Here is a 26,522-nt window from a genome sequence, read left to right as displayed (position 1 = left end):
GGTATTTCTAAAATCAACTTATGAAATCTGTTGGTTATTCGAATACTATGTCATTGATTTATTATAGATCTTCATCAAGTAACGGCCGAATCAATCAGAAAACTATGTCATTGACGTTAGCTCTATGACAGATGACAGATAATTACTCAAGGTGTGTGATGTTTATGGATGGTAGAAGCACCTCTACCCTCCATAGTGTTGTTGGCATCGATTGCAACCGATTAAGTCATTTCACTATCTCTGCTTTATGTTTTTTGATTGAGCAGAACCAGCGAAGAAGTTTTGGTGGGATTGACAGTTCTTGTATAATATTAGAGCGAACAAAACACACCATACACCTTCAATTCTTTGTAGCTGCGGTTTATACACAAAATTCAGAATTTGATATGAAATATAATTATGAGTTCTGTTGGTTTATACTGTTTATAGATTTATTGCATCACGTAATTATAAAGTTATGGAATAATGTATAATGTGATTCGGTAACTATATAGTTGCGGACTACTGTGACTGCTTTGCCCAAAGACAGATTACATGCAACTGTGGTGTGAAGTTTCGTTTTATGTAATTTGTGATCTGTGGCTCTGATGCTCTGATTGATTATGGTATTTTAGTAAACATAAACAAACCAAAATTTTATAACAGCAGCTGTTAGTAGCACTATTTTACCATGTTAGAGTAGTAGTAATATGTACTACTATATAATAGATTGGTTGAAATATATTTATGATGAAATCAGATAAACCCATGATCAAACACTTTGATTGCAATATAATTTTAATTTCTGCAGTCAATAATCAACATACGTCATTTTAAACGTCAGTGATCTAAAAATAACAACTACTTGTTGATTCTCATTGTTAGATGTTACATGTTATTCATAAACTAGCGGTACTGAAATCTAAACAGTAATCTCAAGAGTTTTGTATAATGCAAAAAAATCCAGTTCAACAATGGATTGACACAATTCCTCCAGTTGAGTCAAATCCAACTACAGGGCCGAATTCACAAAAAAAGAACCCGCAGAAATCATTATCTAGAGATTTTTCATTCCAATCTGACGACGGCTCCAGTTATTGTTCTAGTGTGGAATCTGTTTTGGAATTGAGAAAGCCTGATCCAGAAACAGTTTTATTGGAGTTGGGATTTGGTCCCAAGAAAAGTTCTCAAGTTATTAATCGCATACCTCCTCGGTTTTTACAACCCTCGAAAGTGAGTACTCACCACAGAATGACGAGAAATAAATATGAGATGTTTTTTGCCTTTCAGTAGATTATGTTATTTATTTACAAATTATTTTTACAGTATACTATATCATTATATACCAGTCAGGATTGATTTATGTTCCATTTTTCACATGCATATTTCTCAAGAGCATTAAAATAAGATATTTGATCTCAACTAAAACAGGAACTGATATAGTGGAGTCAGAATTAGAATTAAATCAAAATCGTTTTTTTCATAAGAAAAAGATAAAACAGATGAAGATGTGAAATCATTTGGAATACGTCTTGGCTCAAGGTTGTCTTCAGTACTACATATCTGGAAAAATTTGAACAACATGCCTTAGAGTGAACAACCATGAAACCATATATTGTTGGCGATTTTATATTGATAATATGTTCTGAACTCCCTTAACCCAAAAATTCAATTCATAATGCAACAATTGCCTTCTTGGAAGTGCTATTAAACATATGAGAAGATGGAACATTGGGTTTCAGAAAGTCAACACATAGAGGCGAGAAAAAAGAGAATAATTATGACACGCTGACATTTTCTTTTTTTTTTTTTGACAATTATGAACACTTTTAATATCATAAAGAATACATCTTTTCCACAAACATTTTTCTGCTAAAATGTAATGTACAACTATATAATACCAATAAATTATTGAGCACATACATATATATACATGAGCACATACTCAAGCAGTATGTTTTTTAAAATGTAAGCATGTAAACGAGTAAAAATGAAATTGAGTAGATAAATGACATGTATCAAAAAAAACAATAAAGAGAAAAAAATACATATATATGAAGATCATGTGTTGAAGTTATCCTCAAAAAATTCATCTAATGTATAGTAACCCTTTTAGACAAGAATTGCCTTCAAGTTTCTCCTAAAAGATAGTACCGAGACAAATTCTATTGGTAATTGGTTGTACACTTCCACTCCATTATATATAATTGAGTTCTTGATTTGACTACTTGTTTGGCAAGTCTGTCTAATGTGTTGAGGCTGAGAAATAAAAGGACCTTTGTTCTTGTGGATAAGGCATGCTGGTTCAAGAACAAACAATGAAGTAATAGTTGAAATTCCATGCATTATAAATAGTAGTTTGCATGGATCATTCCACTTTGCTCCACAGGGATAACGTATCTCAAGTTTTTGTAAGATGAAAATAGATTGAAATAACTGCATACACCCCAAAATGCTATGCCATACCTTAGGTGAGAGTCTATGAGGGCATAATAAACAATTTTTGCTGTGTGAAACCCAGAAGAAAGTTTCTTATTTGTAATGCCTATATGCTTCTCGAATTTCAGACACTCATCGATATTAAGTAATTCCAAAAAATTTTGTAGAGTTCTCATTTTCCACTAGTGTACTTTCCATGTGAATTTCTGGTTGCACTTAAAAATGATTATACTTGTTTTTTTAATGTTATTAACAGCAAATTTGCACCACACCATTGTTTAATTTCTCTGAGATCATTACAGATGATTTCGTATAAATTTTAATGATTTTTATTAAGCCACAAAAGTGTGGTGTCATCTGCAAAAATGGTGAAACTACCAGAAATACATACTTCTTTTTCCATTTTCGTTGAATGGTTTGGCATATCATTTCTGAAACTTTCGTATACTTCTTCCATCATATGCGGTTCACACATAGTTATATCTGGCACATCACAGGTGCTGAAATAACTCCAAATTCGTAGAACTTTTCATCAGTTTTGTCAGTTTTAATACTGAAAACCATCATCGTACAGTAGATAACAGTTATGAGAATATCCCTGATACATTTCAAAATTACCCGTATTCTAAATTTGTAATTGAGAAATTTTATTAAAATTCGGAGCAGAGTAGAATTTATCAAGGAAAACATTTTTTAGGAATCTTTTTATATGTAGATGTTTCACTGAAAAAATATTTCTTTTCAGTTATTACCTCATATAGATCTGAATAAATTTTTGGAAGAATACGGAGGAAAAATGCCAGAACCAAGGTAAGAACATATTTATTTATCAGTTTTAGCTTTCTTGTTTCTCACTGTATTACTAAAAATGGTTTATCAACTATATGAATATCGACTTTTCATTAAATAAAAAATGGAAGAAGCCTTCAGTTTCATGAACGTCTTCAGAAGAATTTCTGGTATAAATTCAGTTGAATAAAAATTATTTTTGCACATCTTGCAAAATATCCAGAGGGAACACATTTCTAGGGTCCTTATGGTTCAGTTACCTTCATATATGGCGAATAAAAATGATAGCATATGCATTGTACTACTCTGTTCAAAAAATAAGATAGATTTTCATTTTTTCCAAAAATTATTCATTTACTCATCAATTTCTATTTTGAAGTCCACCTCAGATATTATACACTTGTGTCAGCGTTTTTCTTCAGTCCTCAAAACATATCTGATATGCACTTTATGGTATGTCTTTGAGCTTGCCACGGTAATCAATAATAATAATAATATTTATTTCCCTTGTTGAACAGTATGAAAGCATTACAATAAACCTTTACATACAGTAACAAGGAAGACGTCTGTGTGTAACTAAAAAAAATATATATAAAACAACAAAACATGACAGATACTAATTTGGATATATAAAGGTAATTAAGAATTATTTACCGAGAGTAAGTATTAAAACTCGTCAATGGTGTAGCAATTTTTTTCAATGAGGCATTCTTTTACTTGTCTTTTGAATATGCAGATATTCATCGAGTCCTTAATAGAAACGTCTAGCTTGTTATATAGTTTGGGTCCAAGGTATTGGTGACTCTTCAGATAGAGGTTCGGTGGGGATTTGCTATCAGCAACCCTCCAGCTCTAGTTGCGTATGGATGGTCTTGTTGGTTTCCCCTGAATGTTTCTCTATTCTTATAAATGTAGATACACATCTCATATATATACAGACCAGCAACTGTGAGTATTTGCAGCTCTTTGAATAAGTTTCTGCATGAGTGTAGCTATCCTAAATTAGCACTTATTCGGACCGCACGCTTTTGTAAAATGAATACTCTTTAAACAGAAATGAATGCCGTTGATTTGACTATAGCATTTTATTGTGTTAATCATGATATACTGCTTATAAAACTTTGCTGGCATTAGACAACATACTGTTGATAAACTCTTTGGGTCTTCAGGAATATTTTAACGAATCTTTTCAGTATTATTTTATCTAGTAAAATAAAAGCAATGCTACTTCGTTTATGTTATAGGTATACTTGTTTGTATTGTATGTTTTTTAGACAATAATAGAATCTTTATATTTTTTTATTGTTAATATTATGCCAGAATAAATCAATGTTGTGCTTTGGTTGAAAGGTGATGAAATAAAAATTTCGAAAGTTGATTTCACACAATCCTATTTGTTATTCCAGGTCCTTTCATCGAAGTCCTGCAAGAACAAGACCAAGGTCGAGTTGATTTGAATGAATGATAACTTGAACAATTTATTGAAAATTGTACAGTTTGCTCAATGAAAATTAGTTGTTAACTTGGTGGATTATGAAAAGTCACTGTTGTAAATAATTTTACAGTTGCAAAGATTCTCCTTCAATATTTTTTCCTAATATATAAGTATGAACGAAAGTGACCCTACCCAGTGCATTATGGTTTTAAATTTTATGCTTGTTTTCTAATTTTAGTTCCTATGTATGATATGTTTTTGTTACCATATATTTGTTTTATGATATGTAAAGTTTACACATTTATACTTATTACTCAACACCTCTTTGTGACTTTTCATTAATTTGTTAAAGATATATTTAGATTAGGTATTCTGTGTGTGATAGTATTTTGAAAGTGATTTATTTTTATAGTACCTCTTAATGAATTTAATTCTATTTAAAATTGTTCTATATTTCTTCGAATGTTTCTTGTTGGTTTTTGAACATTGAACCTTTCGCAATCTGAAAAATAAACATAGGTATATTAACAGAGAATTTGCTCAAGCTTAATGAAGAGTTCAACACAAAAGTTACTGTGTTAGTGAACATTCTCCACTATTTGAATTCCTTGTTTAACCGCTGGATTCACTTTCTGAACTCCACTGCCCTCTTGGGACGGGAAGCCGACCTTATATATCGGTAACGATCGTTCTAGAATGCGGTGATGTCATGTGTTTCTTCGCTGGCTGACAAATCGGTCATATTTATATTTAGCTCTGTTAACTTTTCATATTGTGGAAGGATAAATGCTCAAACAGGAAGAAAATTTACTCCTTCATAAAAAATGTGTTTCAAAGAATACTTTCTTCAAATATTTTGATAGTAGATATTTTTGAGTATAGTAAATGTTCGTTGAATATCCAAAAGTTGAAATAGTTGAAGAAGGTATATAATGCAAGAGATAATTTTATCGGAGATATAACTCGAGAAAGGGCAAACCATATTCACGTGTTTTGGGATTTTGATGCATCATCAGTATGGCACAGCCAAGTGCAAGGATAGACAACACTTGATTACTAAAAGAAGTACAAATGAACGGAGCCACCAGCAGAAGCACATCTGTGGTTTCAGTTAATAGATCTTGTTTATGAGAGAACTACTAAAATTACCACGTGAAACAACAAATGTAAGGCTGGCTTCTGCTGATTGCTTCGTGCACCTGTACTTCTTTTGGAAACCAAGTGTTGTCCAACCTTGCACTTGGCTTCACTTTACTGATGACTGGCCAAAAGTCCGAAACATGAGTGCAATGTTCGTTATATATAGTTTCTGACTAAAAATGTATAGGTACTCTGATGCGTCACTCGATATCTACTTTTTTTTATGCTATTCCAATTTACATTCCTGAAAATATATATTCATTGTTATTTGAGTTGTTTATTTACAATTTTTTCATATTGAAACATATTTGATGTAGAATTTGAAATTTTATTATTCAGAATCTTTCGAAGCAATTTTCTGAAACTTCACAATTTGTATTCCATCCAACATTATTTTCGTGGTCCAAATAAAGGATAATAATGTCTGTCTAGTTTTATTTATGAGAATCCAGTAATTGGTATAGAAAGATGAAAAAATTCATTTAGATTCCGATTGAGCAGCAGAAATGGGAAGTATTTTGAAAATTGCTCATTATTTAGTTTGTATTGTCTGCGATTTTACAGAAACATACAACTAAATTAAACTGATTAGGCAATGCAATTGTAACTGATAGATTAATTTTATTAAACTCGTATTATTGCATTTATTTTGACTTATTAATAGTCCTCTTTATAGTATGCAATATAATTACCTTTTTTCATCAGTATTCAAGGGAAACTACAAGTGTGATATATGGCTGAATTCAGAATTTGATGCAGTATCCAAAAACAAATTGAAAAATCTGGGCAAACTATTTTTTTAAATGGCGTCGGTGTCGCGACGCCCTAACGGATGACGCCTGGATCTCTGCTTTCACGAAATATGGATATTCTCTTTCATTTTCCAGATATTTGCCCGCGGAGTTTTGAATGGAACACCCTGTATATTATAGAATATTTTAATTACAAGCTTTTTTTATATATATAGTTATCACTACTGAACATGTTTAAATTGAAAGAGGTAAGTATATTTTTAGGAGGAATTAATTTTTTGGAAGATTCCCACATTTTTTGCAAAAAGATGAAGAACTGTTGATTTTAATGTTATAATGAATTATATGTTATTGTACTTTCTCAAAAAATAAAAAATTGAGCGATAAATTGAAGAAGTAGGAAACCAAGACCTTTCTTTCTCATGAAACATGTTATATCTGTTTTTTTTGTAGTTAATAATTTTATTAATTTTGTTATGTCATTATTCAGACAATGAGAGTATTTCACATCAACGAGAATGGTATTCATTCAAATTATAACTCTTGATTTCCCCGGTATAAACACCAGTGATTGATTTAAAGAATGCAAAATTGTTGGCAAAAAATTAATGGAGTTCTAGGTTGAATAACGGTAATATCTGTAAATCATTAAAATCCATACTATACAACCAGCTTTACGATCATACTGCTGTTATGCGGTGATGTGATATGGAAGGGAAATTGAAATGTTTTCTCAATTAGAGCTTATGAGTTGGTTTTCTTTGACTATAGCAGTGTTCATGGGAATAAAGTGCAGATTATTTGCTGAATAGGTGAGTAAAATCATTATAACTATCATTTTATATTACATACATAATTGTGTACTTCCGCCCTCCGTCATTTTTAAAACCTTTTACGGAGCAAATTGGTTGAATGAAAAAATATGTATTTCGTACAATCAATTTTACTTATTTTTACTTCAATTTTTGATGTCTTGTGAGAATGTAATTAACGAGTGAGTCATATATGACTGTTCTATAGTTATAGACAGTTTTTGATTTTCCCGCCTCAGTTGTCAAAAATCGTTTTTTTTTACTCCAAGTACGTTCGGTTTTTCAGCCAATGAAACTAGTATCAAAATTGTCAAAAAGGTAGAATCTGTGAAGTTGACTCGAATGATCAACACTGCAAATTAAACATAAATAAATATCTCATGTTTATTTATATTGAAGTGAATGAGGGAAGCCTCACTTCGAAAACTAGCTGTAAACTTCTACTAGAAAACTGTTGCAAGTCCATGCTGAATTCTAGAAATCCTAGCAATTGAAATTCTGTATTTGAAAATTTGATTTACTAATTTCATAGATGCCAGACATTTTTTGAAAATAAATCACAATATTTTGATGATATTGAATTATTAGCTTTACACGTGTTTCATCGGAAATTTGACACTTCCGACAGTTCTGAACATTTTCACATTTTTCTTCTTCCTAATAGTTCGACAAATGGTGGTCTGTGACGGAATGGGCCTATGCCTATACTACTTTAAAATTTGTATCTATTTTTTTTGTGAACGTGAATATTTTAGAGTTCACAAGAAATTATTTTATTTTCAATCATCATGGACTGACTGCTGTCTAACGTATCAGTTGCACGAGTTAAACATTAAGTATTTGATATTCCGTCGCTAAGAAATCTCTAATTTGATACTGCTATCGCATACCTTCTGCAGAATGCTTTGGTATTCGATATACATTTTCCATATCTGTATAATTTTTACGCTGGCTCTGAATAACCGTTTGAATTTACTGCTCAGAGAGAGAGAGAGAGAGAGATGATTTTTATAGTTGTGTTAACGAATATCACAAAATGAAGTAGTAACGAATATTTTCATTTTTATGACTACCGTTCCGTATGGAAATATTCAATGTTTTCCTTGAGTTTGACATTTCAGTTATTAATCCTAAATATCGACCACTTCGTGTTCCTCCCAAATTGATTATATTTTTATAGCGTTTTCCATTGATAAAACCAGTCAGAGACGTGTGCATTTTTGATGTTCCTTTGGTGAAACGAGTGTGAGTTCATATGTCCGATTGGAAAAGCAGGTCAATGAGAATTGTATTCAGGTTGGACGATAATCACAGAATTTAAAAGAGAAGTTCTGTGACGATAATAGAGAGAATACAAATGTTGAATCAATAATTTTCATCGTCTTCTTTGAGTAGTGATAAAAGAACTTGAGATAGTATATAAAATACTCATGGGAAGCAATGAAAACTTTCAACACATCATAGTACGTCTGAATAATGATGAAGTAAGTTGGGCAGGAACATTATTCATTCCAAAAATGTGACTAAGGTAGAGAGAGATTCAACTTTTGTGACCTCAAAATGATTTGCCCATACAAGACTTTGTATCGGACACTTGTAATAAAATATGATGATAATATATTAGTAATTCAAGTTTCTTGTGCATTTTGTTTTCTGTAATCATCTTCAACGATGATAGAACTGCATTAAAAATAGTTTGGGGTATTTTCAGGTCAGAACTGCATTTAAAAATGTTGTTTTTCATTGTTCATTCTCATATTATGTTACAGTTATGAGAATTTGTTTTCAAAATAATTGTTTATATCAAATTAACAACCACTTGGAAAAAATTAATAACAATATTCTTTATTCCAATAGCCAGTAGAAAATATCTTGATCTTAAAGTAGTTCTCTCACTTTCTCTAATTTCTATGGCCGATGATTCTCATTCGAGTGCATTTGGCCGGACTTCTACTTTTCGTAGTGAACAGAAGCTTGAAATTGGACAGAATTCGTCTGTCAGTACGAAAGGTTATGTCGATGGTACGAATCGAAAGCACCACTAGTTTAAGCAATGGAAAACGCTATAAACGACCCGGAAGAAGAAGAAGATGTAAAATTATTTCAAAAAACATGTATAGATACTGGAATGAGAAATGGAAGTTAAATAGTGTTGATTCCACATAAGATTATTGTATATTGTGTGCTAATTTGTGATATAACTAAAAGAGAACTCGTTCAGAATAAAATATAAAAATGGATCTGGCTCAATCGGTAGATTTATACATAACCTTTGTCGAGAAGGAAGGTCCATTTTTGAAGTTGTGGGGACAAACAGAAAAAAACAACGCGGTTTATGTAGAACAGTATCTTGCCGGGCTTTGTCCTCAGTTCGACGCTGGAAAAAGTAAAATTCATCCAGATAGTTTACAATGTGGTACTCTGGTTTGTGCAAAATACAATGATGATAAATATTACAGAGCAAGAATCGTCAATATACTTGTCCGAGACAGCCTCGTTGAGGTCATCTTTATAGATTTTGGTAATAAAGACATTGTTTCATGTGAAAACATCAGAAGTCTGCACATTTGTCCATCATCATTTATTTCAATACCTCCTCTAGCAGCAGGATTTATATTTGGGGAAGCACACTGTGTTGGTGGTGGAGAATGGAATGAAGCAATATTCGAAAGCATTGCCAAGGATATTAAGTATCGAGAAGTTCAGTGTCATTTGTTAGCTCAAGCTACACAATATTACTTGGTGAAACTGTTCTTGGATGGAACAGACTTATGTAGTCTTTTAATCCAACGTGGACTTATGCAACCCATATCTTTACAAGCACAACAAGCAGTTTTATTAAGTATGAGTATCCAAAAGCCATCGACTCAAGTTCCGAACCCAACACAGGTTGCCGCTGCTGCTGCAATAAATACTTATAAGGCTATTACATTAGATTCAGGAGAACAGCATCCTGTTTATGTGTCGTATATCAATGATGGTCCCTGTCAGTTTTCTGTGCAGCTCAAAAAATATGAAAGTGTTTTAGCCAATCTAATGAAAGATATTAATTGCATCACCTTGAGACTATTAGAAGATATTCCTATCCCTGGTACCCTGTGTCTAGCACGATGTCAAGAAGATGGTAATGTTTGTCGAGCTGTGGTTACAAATGAAGTAGATAATCAGTTTAAGGTAAGAAGGCATTTTTATGTTTTTTTTTACAAGTTGTTTCACAATGTTTGGGTTATTTGTAGAGATCGTGAACTAGAATGAAAGGTCTGTTACAAAACAAAGAGATGAAGCTGCTAGTTACCATCATTTTTGAAAACACTAAGTGTAACTTTTTTTTCAAATGTTACCTTACATCATATTCAAATAAAAGTATTATAGTGCTATATAGTAGTGGATGCAATGTAGTGGATTGAAAGTAAATTAAAAGAATATTAGTTTCAAATTAGGGGCAAAACATAGATCAATTAAGAAAAATTCACAAGGTATAACAATATGGAAAAATCAGTGAACACAGAGTGTAACCTCCTTGTCTCTAACGTTTCAAAAACCAATATATTTTACTTCAAGTGTGATTTTGGTTACATCGAACTGGATAAGGGTTACATAGAGAGCCGTAACAACACTAAGTTTCTGGGGTTGTTCATTGATAATAATTTAAAATTTGAAGAGCATGCAATGAACTTGAATAAAAACAGGCCTCTGGTTGTTTTACCGTAAAAATGGTATCGCAGGAACTGGGATCCTCTGTTGCAAAAATAGTATACCATGCATTAATTGAATCCCATCTGAGATACGGCTCCCCATTTTGGGAAGTTATCAATAATAGCAAAGCAATAATAGCAAACATGCAAAGCAAAGGAAACTCCTTCATCGTTGGATCTCATGTTTTTCATGTTCTTTATTTTTAGTATCTGAAATATTTACGAAAACTTTTTTCAACTTAAGTTCCTAACTCAATTTTTATCATTTTCAGGTGTATTATGTAGACTTCGGCAACTACGAAATTGTATCCCTCGACTCTCTATTCCAAATTCCCTTCAAGTATATCATTCCAAAAGTGATGGCAATCCGATTCGCTTTGGCTGGTGTTGAAAAATCCACAGTTACCCATGAGATGCAGGTGGCTTTCAAAAATTTTGTTGACAACAGATTGTTACACATGACAGTTTTACAAGCACGTACTCGCATGGCAATACCAAAATGTGAACTGTGGGATCCAAAAAGTGAAACAAGTGCACTTGACGTTGTAATCCGTGCTGTTCAACATGCCTACCCAGAACCAATTTCTCTAAACAAGGGATTCAGTCAGCCAGTTAAGGTAACTAATTGCATTTTCTATTTATTTATTCTTTTAGTTGGGCAAGAAAACCTTTTTTTTATAGAAAAATCATGCAGTATATAAGAATTCAACTTGACAAATTTAATAAGTCAAGTAGGTACTAGGTGTGAGAAATTCGGAGACGCTAATTTTTTCAGTTGAGCAGAGCTAATTCCTGCGAGTTCACCCTCAAATAATAATTCCATTTACAAAAAAAATCATAAAATATGCAAAACATAACATATTGTCTTTATTTTCCCAAAAAACATTAGATATTTATGAATAGGGATTAACTAAATATACAAATTTAACAAAATAATGAAATATTGAACAAAAAACACAAGTGATTAATGTGAGTAGTGAACATTATATTTTGTAATAGGTATTAGAAACTCAATTATTTATAATTTTTTATATTTTAATCAATATGCTCAATGATCTTTAAGAAAGCATTGAAAACTTTACTCATTGAGAATACATACTACTGAGTTGCTGACTTTTTTAATGAAAAATGTTATATCGAATTCAATGGGGAATATTCCTCAATTTGGGTTATTACAGCAAATTCAAGTTTGAACAAAATAAAGTTAAGTTTAATTCATGAGTTTTTCAAATTCACTTCGAAAAGTATTCAAATTGATGTTTCAAATGTTGGGTTTTAATTTTTAAAGGGATTTGTTTTTAATTCACATATTGGCAACAGCGCCTATATCAAGTTGAAATAATTTATACGTACCTCTAGATATTCTATTTTAAAAAAGGAAAATTATCTTTATTAATCAACAATTAGGCAAAATATAAATTATAGTTCAATACCACCTCTACAAGCCACATAAACAACAGTTGTTTTGTTATTTATTTATATGACACTAGAACAAAAAATAGATTTCTAATTGAACAATGTTTTTATTCATTGAATGAATTTTTTAGATTAGATAAGTAGGGTATTATTTTAGTTTTAAGGTGTTGTTTCAACTTGTATGTGTCTTATACTCTGTTTTTATCTTTATTTTTATTTCTTTTATTGACTATTCCTATACAATGTATATTGTCTACACGGAAATAAAGTATTATTATTATTATATAGAGGAAGATAGGTTAGGTTGTACAAACTGTCATATGTCACAGAATATCTCGGAACTCGAAACATGAGTAAACAGAACAGCACGCCTCTGAAATATGTCATCTTTGTTTGTCTCATACAGGAAACAGATTCATTGTCCTTTATTAGCTATATCCGATGTTGCCAAATGGTGAAATAAAAACGAATCCCTTCAAATGTTGAATGCATTATTTATTCCTCGTTTTTAATTATTTAAATAATTTTTTTAAAGAAAAAGGTTGAAATGATAAGTTTAAAATGTGTTGTTTTAGAGCTCTTTTATGAAAACTACTTGATTTTCGTCAGGAGGAACATTCGCCATTGCATTAGATGTTGGTGTACTCACCCTGGTCTGATGTAGCATTTGATATGATGTACCTTGATTCATCATTTCATTGTTATATGTCTTGTTTTAAATTGTTTATGTTTATCTTCTGAGACTGATATGTGTTTTGTTATGTCTCTATTTTTTAAACTACTGACATATATGATGCTTTTGTCAATAAAAATGTTTGTCCTTCAGACCATGAAGAATGTTTCTCTCTCTCTCTCCAAATTTCCTTCGAGAAAGGAGACTTAGGTAGTTCCCAGAACAGTTTCCAAAGAAAGTATATATATTCATTCAACACACAAAATTTATTACAAGAATTGTTGAAAATTGGGTAAATCCGTATCTGAATTTCATTCAAAGGCAGTTATATCACTTGGCAAATAAATAACTCAAATTTCATATTGGACTAACTTGAGAAAGATTTTTCATTTTAATGTATTGATTGATCACCTAATTCATATGCCAAGAATAATTAATTCTCAACTTTATTCAAACATAAATGGAACATTTCTATTATTTTTACTTCAAAGTATTTTTGAAACCATAACTTCAAATCATGCCTGATTCTGAAGACAGTTCTGAATTGTTTTCAGGTTAGCTTCGTTTATAGTTGCAACAGGTTTTACATTCAGCTTGTCAGCAAAGAAAATGAATTGGCCAAACTCATGATGGACCTACAAGAAATTTGTCTATCAAATAGTCATATACAACCTAACGAAATCAGAGTTGGACTACCCTGTTGTGCGTTGTTCCTGGCAGATAATCAGTGGTACCGCAGTCAGGTGGTGGAGATATTAGGTGAAAACGTCAAAGTTCGGTATATCGACTTTGGAAACGAAGAAGTGGTCCACATCACCCAGCTCAAAACCATCGATGGTGAGCAACTGACTGTACTGGTGCCTCAAGCGGTTGAGTGCTGTCTGAACGGATATCAGAATATGGAAGACGATGCAGAAAGAGATGGTTTCCTAGAGGAAATTATCTTGGAAGACACGTTCACCATGAAAGTTGTTGAGATGTCCGGAAAAAAAGCTCTCGTAGAACTTTTTGACGCCTCGAACTACAATGTGTCTTCGTTACTCCTGGATAAAATTGCGGCTGCCAAGTCTCAGGTCAGCCCTATGTTGGTGCAAGCAGGAAACAAAATCGAGCATAGGAAGTCATACTCGCAACGAGACGGACAAACACCCCAGCGTGAAGGACAGAGAGATAACTTCAGAGGGGACCGCGATCACAGAACCCAGCGGTAAAATTTTTCAGGCAAGGGGGTTGATGATTCAGTTATTGATTTCACATTTTTTTAGGGATGATTCGACTTGGAATGGTAGATCGAACGACAGAAACGATAATCCCTGGAGGCAGGATAATAGGGGAAACCGGTAAGTGGCATCAATATTTTTCTGGGTAAACCAATATGTTGACATATTTCATAGAAAAAAACAAAGGTTCTGAAAATTTAAACCATACCCTAAAAATTAAATCCCGGCTCCACTCATTTTATTTATACCCTACCGATCCTGAAGAAATACATAAGACTATATTAAAAGTTTGCACCAAAAAAACACCGGGTATAGATAATGTACCAGGAAATGTCATGAAGGCTGTTGGTGACATTTTATCACATCAACTAAGTATTTTAATAAATAGAAGCTTTTATGAAGGTAAATACCCTGAACAATTGAAGTTCTCAAGAGTTGTTCCACTCTACAAGCAAAAGGGGTGTAGAAAAGAGGCCAAAAATTATAGGGCAGTGGCGGTTCAGTGTCACATTGGCAAAATATATGAATACTCTTATAACGTAAGACTCTGCAATTATCTCAAGGTTTAATATTTTAGATAGTTCACAGCATGGGTTTAGAGCGAAAAAATCTACCACGACAGCATTAGAAGAAGCTATATCTCATATCCATGACACGTTGAACAAAAAAGAAAACATAATGGGACTGTTCTTTGATATGAGCCGGGCGTTCGATACCGTTGATCACAATTTGTTGAAAGCTAAACTGTATCATATTGGTGTTAGAGGCCCGTGTTTGGAATGGATACATTCATATCTGTCAAATAGAAATCAACAAGTAGAAATCAACGGTGTCCGATCCGAGCCGATTGAAACTAGAATAGGCACTCCTCAAGGATCATGTTTGTCACCAACCTTATTCAATATATTTATAACTGATCTACCCATGGAGGTAAATAAAACAAGCTGTCCAATTATTTATGCAGATGACACTAATTCAATCATCACTGGACACTAAGGGGGGAAATACAGTACAAAGCTGACGAATCTATCAAAAACATAACCCAATGGTGTGGTAATAATAACATATCTCTGAATATAGACAAGTCAATAGCTGTTTACTTTAATACAAAAAATGCCACTGTGAACCAGAGCATACTACTTAAAACTGAAGAAACATCATTAGAAAACTCGACCTGCACAAAATTTTTAGGGGTCCACTTGGATCAAAAACTCACATGGAACGATTATGTTGAACATACATCCTCAAATGGAAGTACTGAAACTACTATATTTTGGCCTTATTCAGTCATGCCTGTCATATGATCTGATTTTCTGGGGAAAAGCCCATAATAGTGGTCAATTATTTATCACTCAAAAAAAAATTATAAGGTGCATGCTGAATTTATCTAGCAAAACATCTTGTAAAAACCACTTTGTTGAGCTGGGTATTATGTCATTACCAAGCTTGTACATTTACTCAATAATTGTTCACATCATAAATAAACATAACTCTCTCAAAACAAGAAAGGATGTTCACAATCATAATACGCGGCAGAAGGACACCATCAATTTATGTTTTTCTAGGTTATCAATCGGACAGGAGAATCCCAATTATATAGGAATCAAATGCTACAATAAAATATGTGAAATTAAGAAATTTAGAGAACTCAGCACAAGTTTATTTAAAAATTATCTAAAAAAGTTTTTAGTACAGAAATGCTATTATTCAGTTCAGGAGTTTTTGAATGAAAATTTTGACTCGGACCATATGAAACAGTAGTCTTTTGATTCAAATTTTTAATAAATAATTCTAATTAGTATTGATAAACTTATATTTCATTTAATTCTTAAAGTGTGTACATGTACCTATTTATTTATATTAATTTATTTTATTTTATGACCAAAAAGTGAAATTGTAATATTATTATAACCTACTTATTAGTGACGATTCCCATAATGTATGGTACTTGTATTGTAACATTCAGTGGAAAATAAATTGTCTTGTGGTCTCCGAAAAAAGATACATATTGTGTCAAAAAATTAGTTTTGACTTGATGATGGTTTTGTACACTTGAAAGCACGCTCTTTCACGTGAATTCTGTCAAACTTACGATAAAAAAAATTACACCTTCATTTGGTAATCGTATGTTCAGAACCATTCGCTGAAAAAAGGTACAGGTACAGGTACGACAGATTCTTCAAGTTGCGAGAACTGTTCAGTTGTGTATCATTCAAATTCTCCTAACACTCAGCATATTCCGTTTCACAATTTTCTGATTTAATGTTTGAACCAGAACGTGCAGAAGATTCATCTTCATTTCATACCGCATCCTACATACCGCCTAACTGGCGATATTTAATGCGGTAAAACAAATTACAGAGAATGTTGATAGTAAAAAACCTCCATCGGCTTGTACTATGACCTCTCAAAGCCCTTTGATATGGTAAACCACGAAAAACTCCTAAATAAGCTGGAAAAGTATGGTATAAGGGATGTGGGTTATGAACTCATTAGATCATACCTATCAAATAGATCCCAAGTTGTTAGCATAATGAACATAGAGAACTGATATATATCTAGTAGAATTATGATTAGGCAGGGTGTACCTCAGGGCTCTATCCTTGGACCAATACTCTTCCTTCTATATAGGAACGACTTACCCAAAGCCTTGAATCTTGGTAGTGGAACAAATGCATTAGAACTCTCAACCAAAGCTTCAGCCATGTCAAATAGTATAGTCAAATGGTCAGAGGCAAATATGCTTAAATTAAATATTACCAAAACAGGACTAGTAATTTTTAAAAAATCAATAAACTGCGAGGAATCTCTATATGTAAAACTCCAAATTAGGTCTATTCCAATATCGGATCACACTAAATTCTTAGGTGTCATGATGGATGCAACCCTCAGTTGGCAAACCCATATAAATTTATTGGATAACAGATTAAGCTCTATTTGTGGTGTGATACGATACTTAAGGGATCAAGTCTCTGTTTGTAGACTGAGAACATATTACTATGCACATGTTGATGTGTTGATTTCATATGGTATTATATTTTGGGGTTCTTCAGTATACTCACAAAAAATATTTATTACTCAAAAAAGAATCCTGGGATGTATCCTAAATCTACATCAAAGAAGCTCTTGTAAAGAGTTCTTCTGTAAACTTGATATTTTGACAGTGCCCTCGTTGTACTTCTTGAGTCTTGTCTGTTTCGTAAAAAAATATCCGTACCTGTTTCCCAGAAATAGTGGTCAATATTCAAATAATATGCATATTAACACCAGACAATGTAACGAACTAGCTATTCCCAGCCATAACTCAACATATTATGAGAAAGGAGCTTACTATCAGGCAATAAAAGCATATAGTTCTCTACCGAAGGAACTTAAAAATATCACAGTCTTCAAGAAGTTTAGAATTTCAGTCATTTCTTACTTGAGACATGAATGCTACTATTCGTTTAACTGCTGGCTAATTTGAAATTTGTTACGAAAATCATTAACTAAAATAGCTATGTAAATATTGTTTATCATGAATATTTTTGAAAAACTCTTTAATTTATATAATTTTGAACTGTAATTCATTGATGATAATACATTAATATCTGTTAATTTTAAAATTGGTAATTCCACGGTAAATGAGAATGAACTTCTCGAAAGTTTTACTTTTGCTGTGTCCACTTGTAGATCGTATTGCAATAAAATTATTATTATTATTAGATCCCATTAACCGCTTCGAACTCTTTATCGAAAACCTCTTGGTTCTTTTCAAAATCGTCACTCACATTCATTTTGATAAAATAGGATTCATGAAAATTAATAGTTCTCAGTGAAAAACTCCCGAAATGTTATTACACTACAAATATTTGTTTTGGTAACATTGCTAAAATCTACCGATAAATTGAAAATAATAAATGATTATTGAAAATGAACTATTATCATACTCGTACAGTGGGGAGTTTCTATGTCTATTACAGTAGGTAAGAAAGAATGATTGTGGTACATTAATAATAATACTACTACTAATAATAATAATAATACTACATTAATAATAATATTTCCTCGGTTTTTTAGGAAAACAAGTTAAATAATCACAACAATCTGTAAGACACTCTAACTCTATATATATATATATATATATATATATATATACAGGGTCCTGCAACAGTGGCGCGGTGTTCCATATCTCTATATAGGAAGCAGATAGGAATCTAATTTTCTATAATATTACCTTATTGCTCGAGCTCGACAAAATAAAAATATTGGCGGTCACACAGGGTGTTCGATTTTTTCTGGGCGGATCCCAACTGTGTCTTTTTAAATGGCAACCTATATTTTTTATCGCTTTTTCGGTTTCTTCATAGAAAATAAAATAAACTTTATGTATATCTGCACTTCGAAAATATTGATGGTTTTCGAGATATCTAGCATGACAGGTTTTTTTTTCCAATATTCGTCACTCAGAATATTTGAAATTATAAAGTGGTGCCAAGTCCAGTTGAAATTTTTTTTTGGTCGAATATTCTACATTGGTAACTCTCTCAAACGATATATCTGAAATCGACCTGTGATATACAGGGTATGAAAAACCGCTTGCCAAATATTGTAAATGAAAATTTGCAAAATCTTCCTTATATTAAATGGAACACCCTGTATATTATTGATCCATAAGAAGCGCCAACGAAACCTCTACAAATTTCATTAAGTATTCCCTATGGCTAAGTTCAATAGTTTTTCTTAAATGAGCATTTCTTTCGAAAAATGGTCATTTTTTCAAAGCGAAATCCATTTGACAACTGATAAGAATATACAAAAAATACCCTTTCCTTAAAATATCGCCCATTCCTAAAATTACCTGTTGCTAGATAAACAAGTTGCGAATTACACCACAAAATGGACGTTCTTGAATAGTTACAATAATTTAAAAAATCTCGGAATTTGTGCCATATTCTTTCGGTCTAAAACAACCTTTCAGCGAATGAAATATTTATTGGAAATCAAGTAGTCTGGCAAATGACAGAACAAAATATTTGGCTGCAAATGAATATTGAAATTTTTAGTCAATCGTGAAGTTGAACTGTCGGTATAATTTCATCAGAATGTTGTTATCAAAAAGTGATTTGATTGATATGATTTTCATATTAGGTGAATCAGACAGGAATTGTTTATTGGCAAGTAGAATTTATTCTCAACGGTATCCAGATAGAAGGCATCCAGATGAAAGATCTTTCCGAAAGGTCTTGGGACGATTCGTTGAAACTGGATCTATTAATTATTCCAAACATGAGCGCATCAAGCCAGCTACTAATGAAGATAATGAATTGCAAGTTCTTCTTGCTGTTGAAGAAGATCCTAGTAGGAGTCAACGACAAATTGGGGAAATAGTGGATATAAGTGAGAGATCAGTGCAACGAGTATTGAAGAAACATCGCTTGCATCCATACCACGTTCAGTTACATCAAGAACTACTGTATGCTGATTTCGAGAAAAGAGTGAGATTTTGCAATTGGGCCATGAACAAAATTCGTCGAAACGAATATTTTTTCAATAATATTTTATGGTCGGATGAATCGACATTCCATAAAAATGGATTTGTAAATCGACATAATTACCATTATTATGCGACAGAAAATCCTCACTTATTGAGACAGGTGGATTATCAACATAGGTGGTCGATAAATGTCTGGGGAGGCATCATTGGAGAATATGTAATTGGTCCATACTTTTTTGAGGGACATATGAATGGTGCAATGTATCTCAATTTCTTACGAAATGATTTACCAGGTTTGTTAGATGATATTCCTCTTGACCTCCGCAATAGAATGTGGTTACAACATGATGGTGCACCTGCTCACTATTCGGCAGAAGTGAGAGATCATCTAAATGAAGTATTTCCCAATAAATGGATAGGACGGAATGGGCCTGTACGGTGGCCCGCTAGATCACCAGATTTGACGAAACTAGATTTTTTCTTATGGGGATACATAAAAAATATGGTTTACGTTGAGCCACCAACTTCTCCCGAAAATATGCGACTTAGAATAACGAATGCTTTTCGCAGCATTACACCAGCTGTCTTGCGCAGGGTAGAACAGTCTTTCAAACATAGACTTCAGCTCTGCATTCAAGAAAATGGAAGACATGTTGAACATATTTTATAAAAGTTTCATTATCAACCTTAATTAAACTCTCCTTTTTGTAGTTTTGTAATTTGCCAGTTGACAAATTTGAATATCTAGAACTCAAGCTCTGAATGAATATAATAACATGAAAAAAAAAGTTATTTATAATGTTTCTTTCTTTTAACTTGTTTGGTTTGATATTGCATGATTTATGAGTGAAATTCTGCATCCAATGAAAAAATAATTTTGCATTTAGCAAAAAGTGATAGGTACATACATTTATTTCGTTAAAAAATATTTGTTTGGACACCTTCTAATGTACAAAATTGAAACAAGATATATTCCGTATATTTTTATCAGTCGTCAAATGGATTTCGCTTTGAAAAAATGACCATTTTTCGAAAGAAATGCTCATTTAAGAAAAACTATTGAACTTAGCCATAGGGAATACTTAATGAAATTTGTAGAGGTTTCGTTGGCGCTTCTTATGGATCAATAATATACAGAGTGTTCCATTTAATCTAAGGAAGATTTTGCAAATTTTCATTTACAATATTTGGCAAGCGGTTTTTCATACCCTGTATATCACAGGTCGATTTCAGATATATCGTTTGAGAGAGTTACCAATGTAGAATATTCGACCAAAAAAAAATTTCAACTGGACTTGGCACCACTTTATAATTTCAAATATTCTGAGTGACGAATATTGGAAAAAAAACCTGTCATGCTAGATATCTCGAAAACCGTCAATATTTTCGAAGTGCAGATATACATAAAGTTTATTTTATTTTCTATGAAGAAACCGAAAAAGCGATAAAAAATATAGGTTGCCATTTAAAAAGACACAGTTGGGATCCGCCCAGAAAAAATCGAACACCCTGTGTGACCGCCATTATTTTTATTTTGTCGAGCTCGAGCAATAAGGTAATATTATAGAAAATTAGATTCCTATCTGCTTCCTATATAGAGATATGGAACACCGCGCCACTGTTGCAGGACCCTGTATATATATATATATATATATATATATATATATATATATATATATATATATATATATATATATATATATATATATATATATATATATATATATATATATATATGTATATGTTGTAAATGTACAAAATACTGGTTGACTGGAAGAGTAGCGTAAGCTAAACTCCGCCAGTATAAATAAAGACAATTTATTATTATTATTATATTGGAATGATATGGTACATATTGGATAATGGTAAATTAGATGGATACATTATAAAGTTGATTAATAAGATAATAGATAGACAGAATGTTGTAGCTATATGTAAAAAAAAAACAATACCATTTGTACATTGAAAATAAATTTATTCAGTTCGTTTTTGAACATGTTCAGAGATACGCTATTTTTAATTACATTTGGTCATTTGTGGAATCGATCAAAACCTTTGAGAAACAAAGAATTCATGGTGTTTTTGTTCTGTTTATATATAAATTATTATTATTATTATTATGATATCAAGACCATACACCCCACTGAAGGCATGTACATAGTAGTATTACACTGCGAAACTTTTTTCAAAAACCTGTTTTTGTACACTATGTACCTTTTTTCGGCGAACACCACATATGAAAGGATATAATATTATCTTTAAAATTTTTATAAGTTATTCAACTACTAGTAGTTCGACATCATATTTCTGAAAAAAGGCAGAAAATAAAATTTCAATTTCTTCATTTTATTGTTGAAAATATTGAGTAATGGATTGTTATTAAACTTTCAGTTCTCTCTTGTAGTTTTCTGATTAATTCGGCCATTACTTGATGAAGATCCATAGTAATTTCAAAAACTACACCTCACGATTTGATTTCCACAAACTTTATTCGAGAAATATATCACGACGTGTTTCGCTAACATAGTGGCTTCTTCAACAGTGATTTGAATACCACAAGTTGCATCTTACGCTAATATTTATATACCGCAGGTAACTACGATTGGGACTACCTCCATCAAATTACCTGAACCTCTACAATTCTTATATACATGAGGTACCTCTTCAATTATGATTACCTGAAGCATATTACCTCGCTTCTACATCAACAATAATACTTCCTCGGTTTTTTAGGAATACAAGTTCAATAATTACGATTGGAACTACCTCCATCAAATTACCTGAACCTCTACAATTCTTATATACCTGAGCTTCAGTTATGATAAGGTACCCGAAGTGTATTACCTCACTTCTACATCAATAATAATACTTCCTCGGGTTTTTAGGGAAACAAGTTCAGTAATTACGATTGGGACTACCTCCATCAAATTACCTGAACCTCTACAATTCTTATATACCTGAGCTTCAGTTATGATAAGGTACCGAAGTATATTACCTCACTTCTACATCAATAATAATACTTCCTCGGGTTTTTAGGGAAACAAGTTCAGTAATTGAGATTGGGACTACCTTCATCAAATTACCTGTACCTCTACTATTATTATAAACCTGAGGTATTAGTATTGATGTAGAAGTGAGGTAATATGCTTCAGGTAATCATGTTTGGAGAGGTACCTCAGGTGTATAAGAATTGTAGAGGTTCAGGTAATGTGATGGAGGTAGTCCCAATCGTAGTTACCTGCTTTATATCAATATTAGCCTAAGAAACAACTTATAGTATTCAAATTATTGTTGAAGAGGCTACTGTGTTAGCGAAACATATCGTGATATATTTTTCAAACGAAGTTTGTGGAGATCAAATTGTGAGATGTAATTTATGAAATTTTTCTTATAGTTCAGTATTGCATGGTAATAAAATTATAATGTTGTATATGAACGTCCAGTTAATGTTTCATGTTGCGATATGAAATCACCTTTCATTCAAAACACCGTATGTGGAGTCAGAAAAAAGAACTGTATTTTTATCGACCTTACTTCTGAATTAACCTTCATATTTGCTGAAATTTAGAAAATAGATGATGGTTTAGTTATATATTATAAAGAGTGTACATTACTTTAATTTTGAGGAGAAATTTCTTGCCATATTTTATGAAGCGAAGTTCACTTGAATGTGTGCTCTATCATGCTTTTAATTAATTTTTTCAATGGAAAATTAGTCAATTTTTCCAGTAGTTATTACTATTTCTTTGTTTATGACTCGTGGCATAACAACTTGATACAAGTTTTTTGTTCAGGTATTTTATATGGTCATCAAATTCCAGAAAGTTATTCAAATTATCAATAAATTCGCAAATGGTTTCTATGATGTGAGTTTGAATTCAGAGATTTTTTTACCAAATATTTTTTTATCTAAACATGACAAAAGTTACACACCGCTAATAAAAAGTTAACTCTACATATTATTTGAAATTTAGTGTTAACTCTGTTTCTAATTTCAAATTCGCAGAAGTTTCGACAAGAACTCAAACGATAACCACGAAAGAAATTCTTGGAGAGATAATAATAAGGGTTTCAGGTGAGTAGGCTTTCACGAATTTATTGAAATTCTTTCAATAACCTTCTTAATCGTAAAGCAGATTTATTAAATTCAAAAACGTTTACCAACGCCTAACCTGCATTGAAAAGGGTGCTCTCTACTCATGCTTGTACAATTTTCCTTTTGTGTGTCTTAGCGCAATGAAGTATTATTATTATTATGAAAGAAATCTTCTCGACTATGAATGACAATGTTTTCTTTTTTTGTTATAGCCCCAACCATCAGCGACAGCGAAATCAGGATGGAGATTCTTGGAACAATAGAGATAACAATGCCAATAATTCAGACTGGTCTGCTTCAGAAACACTTAAACGGACTTCTCCAAATGATACTTGGGAAAATACTGCGAAAAACGATGGATGGAATGCCCCTGCTGGAGATAACGAGCTAAATCAAAATAGAAGACAGAATGATTATGGCAGAAATAACAGAGGGTACGTTCATTATCGGATAGATAGTTTCATAAAATAAGTATAAAAAGAGTAGTATATGCTTTTCTCATATTGTATTCAAAATATTGCAGTGCAAATATTAATTTGTTATATTTATTTGTTATAGATTTAATAATGAAAGAGGCTCTAAATATGATAACGACAGAGGAGATCGTTTTTCTGGAAGAAAAAGGGAAGGAGGATATGCAAAAAACTCTGATTTTCGAAAGTGAGTATTTTATTTGGTATCAGATATTTACAGAATTCTTATTTTTTAACCCTGTAAGTCTATATAACTGTGGTATGTAATTAAATTCCTTACATTCATGCCTACAAAATGAACTAAGCTTAGCCAGATATTCAATCACTTTATCACGCATGAATAATATTGTGCAGTGAATCATCAAAGACATATGGAGAGCAAAGATTCGAATTTTTAAACATGATTTTGACCTAACCTTTGATTAATTTTATTTCATTGATCCTAGTTATCTATATATATACGGGCATGTCATTTTACAGTAATCATATAAAGTGTGAGAGAAAAAGAAGTCAGTTGGAAGACCAAGAATACATAAATATCGATGCATCATCACAATTGGCTGGACAATCCTTAGGGGTTCTTGGCCTGTTAGCAGATAATTGACCCTTTCCTCCATATATTGTCCGGTCCCTTCATTTATTGTCCCTTCCCTCCATCTATTTACCCTTCCCTTCATCTGGTTACCCTTCTCTTCATATGTTGACCCTTCCCTTCATCTGTTGACCCTTCCCTTCATCTGTTGACCCTTTCTTCCATCTGTTAACCCTTCTCTCCATCTGTTGACCCCTTCCTCTATCTATTCTTCTTTCCCTCCATCAGTTGACACCCTTCCCTCTATATGTTAACTCTTCCCTCTATCTGTTGACCCTTCCCTTCTTCTGTTGACCCTTCCCTTCTTCTGTTGACCTCTTCCCTCCATCTGTTGACCCTCGTCCTCCTATCTGTTGACACCCTCGCCCCCCTATCTGTTGACACCCTCCAACTATCTGTTAACCCCTTCCATCCATCTGTTAACCCTTTTCTCTATTTGGTCTTCCTTTCCTCCATCTGTTAACCCCTTCTTCTATCTATTCTTCTTTCCCTCCATCTGTTGACACCCTTTCCTCTATATGTTAACTCTTCCCTCTATCTGTTGACCCTTCCCTTCTTCTGTTGACCCTTCCCTTCTTCTGTTGACCCTTCCCTTCTTCTGTTGACCTCTTCCCTCCCTCTGTTGACACCCTCGTCCCCCTATCTGTTGACACTCGTCCCCCTATCTGTTGACCCCCTCCAACTATCTGTTGACCCCCTCCAACTATCTGTTAACCCCTTGGCATCCATCTGTTGCCCCTTTTCTCTATTTGGTCTTCCTTTCCTCCATCTGTTGACCCCTTCCCCTCCATCAGTTAACCTTTTCCTCTATCCGTTCTTCCTTTCCTCCATCTGTTGACCCTTTCCTCTATCTGTTCTTCCTTTCCTCCATCTGTTGACCCCTTTCCCTCCATATGTTAACCCTTTCCTCTATATGTTCTTTCTTTCCTCCATGTGTTGTCCTTTCCCTCCATTTGTTAGCCCTTCCCTTCATTTGTTGGTCCTTTCCATCATCTGTTGACCATTTCCTACATCTGTTGACCCTTCCCTTCATATGTTGACCCTTCCTTTCATTTAAGGATCCCTCGTGGAAGGTCGTCCAAAGAGATCGTCCTGATATTTCCAGTCCAGTCTCCTATCTACAGTCCCAAAAGTTTTACCTGATTGCATATAATACAATATCTTCATTAACTACATTTGGTATTTCATTTGTGTACACCATAAATGGTAATGGACCTAGGATGGATCCCTGTGGCACACCTTTTTTATTACAATTGATTCTGATTTAATTAACCCTGAGATGTCACTTTCAATCAAATGTTGGGTTCTGTTTGTCAAATAGGATTTTGTTAAGTCCAAAGATGTGTGTTTGATTCCATATTTATCAAGTTTGTTGCATCAAATTTCATGACTGATACTGTCAAATGCTTTTGAAAGGTCAATATACAAAGTTACAATACAAATATCTTTGTTCAAATGGCTCGATATATTGCTTGTATGGTTGATTTACCATTAAGCCGAAAAGAGGCATATATATATATATATATATATATATA

At 32.7% G+C, this 26,522-nt stretch overlaps 2 protein-coding genes across 4 annotated transcripts in view; both read left to right on the top strand.

Annotated features, from left to right (window-relative positions):
* The first annotated feature begins 222 nt into the window (after positions 1 to 222).
* olf186-M (Ki-ras-induced actin-interacting protein-IP3R-interacting domain olf186-M) lies at positions 223 to 6,207 on the top strand. The gene is made up of 3 exons (XM_023167384.2): positions 223 to 1,212; positions 3,164 to 3,228; positions 4,614 to 6,207. Exons 1-3 carry the CDS (start codon positions 931 to 933, stop codon positions 4,657 to 4,659), a joined length of 393 nt encoding a protein of 130 aa, XP_023023152.1. The 5' UTR covers positions 223 to 930; the 3' UTR covers positions 4,660 to 6,207.
* Positions 6,208 to 7,194: 987 nt separating this feature from the next.
* LOC111511372 (protein tudor) overlaps positions 7,195 to 26,522 on the top strand; it is a 57,021-nt gene continuing 37,693 nt past the window's right edge. Inside the window, exons 1-8 of one of the 3 annotated variants that reach the window (XM_074174059.1) lie at positions 7,195 to 7,346; positions 9,949 to 10,520; positions 11,314 to 11,658; positions 13,685 to 14,337; positions 14,396 to 14,470; positions 23,833 to 23,901; positions 24,135 to 24,356; positions 24,481 to 24,582. In XM_074174059.1, the coding sequence (XP_074030160.1) occupies positions 10,146 to 10,520; positions 11,314 to 11,658; positions 13,685 to 14,337; positions 14,396 to 14,470; positions 23,833 to 23,901; positions 24,135 to 24,356; positions 24,481 to 24,582 (1,841 nt within the window). In that variant the 5' untranslated portion in view covers positions 7,195 to 7,346; positions 9,949 to 10,145. Of the gene's footprint in view, positions 7,347 to 9,136; positions 10,521 to 11,313; positions 11,659 to 13,684; positions 14,338 to 14,395; positions 14,471 to 23,832; positions 23,902 to 24,134; positions 24,357 to 24,480; positions 24,583 to 26,522 lie in introns of those variants that run through there. The other 2 variants (XM_023167382.2, XM_023167383.2) reach the window with 2 other exon arrangements.

This window comes from Leptinotarsa decemlineata, unplaced genomic scaffold (genome assembly GCF_025532065.1).
Source record: "Leptinotarsa decemlineata unplaced genomic scaffold, Ldec_3_MD MMD2_tig00000505_RagTag_RagTag, whole genome shotgun sequence".
NCBI lineage: Eukaryota > Metazoa > Arthropoda > Insecta > Coleoptera > Chrysomelidae > Leptinotarsa > Leptinotarsa decemlineata.
Note: the sequence above shows the minus strand (reverse complement) of the source record. Positions and strands in the feature narration are given on the sequence as shown.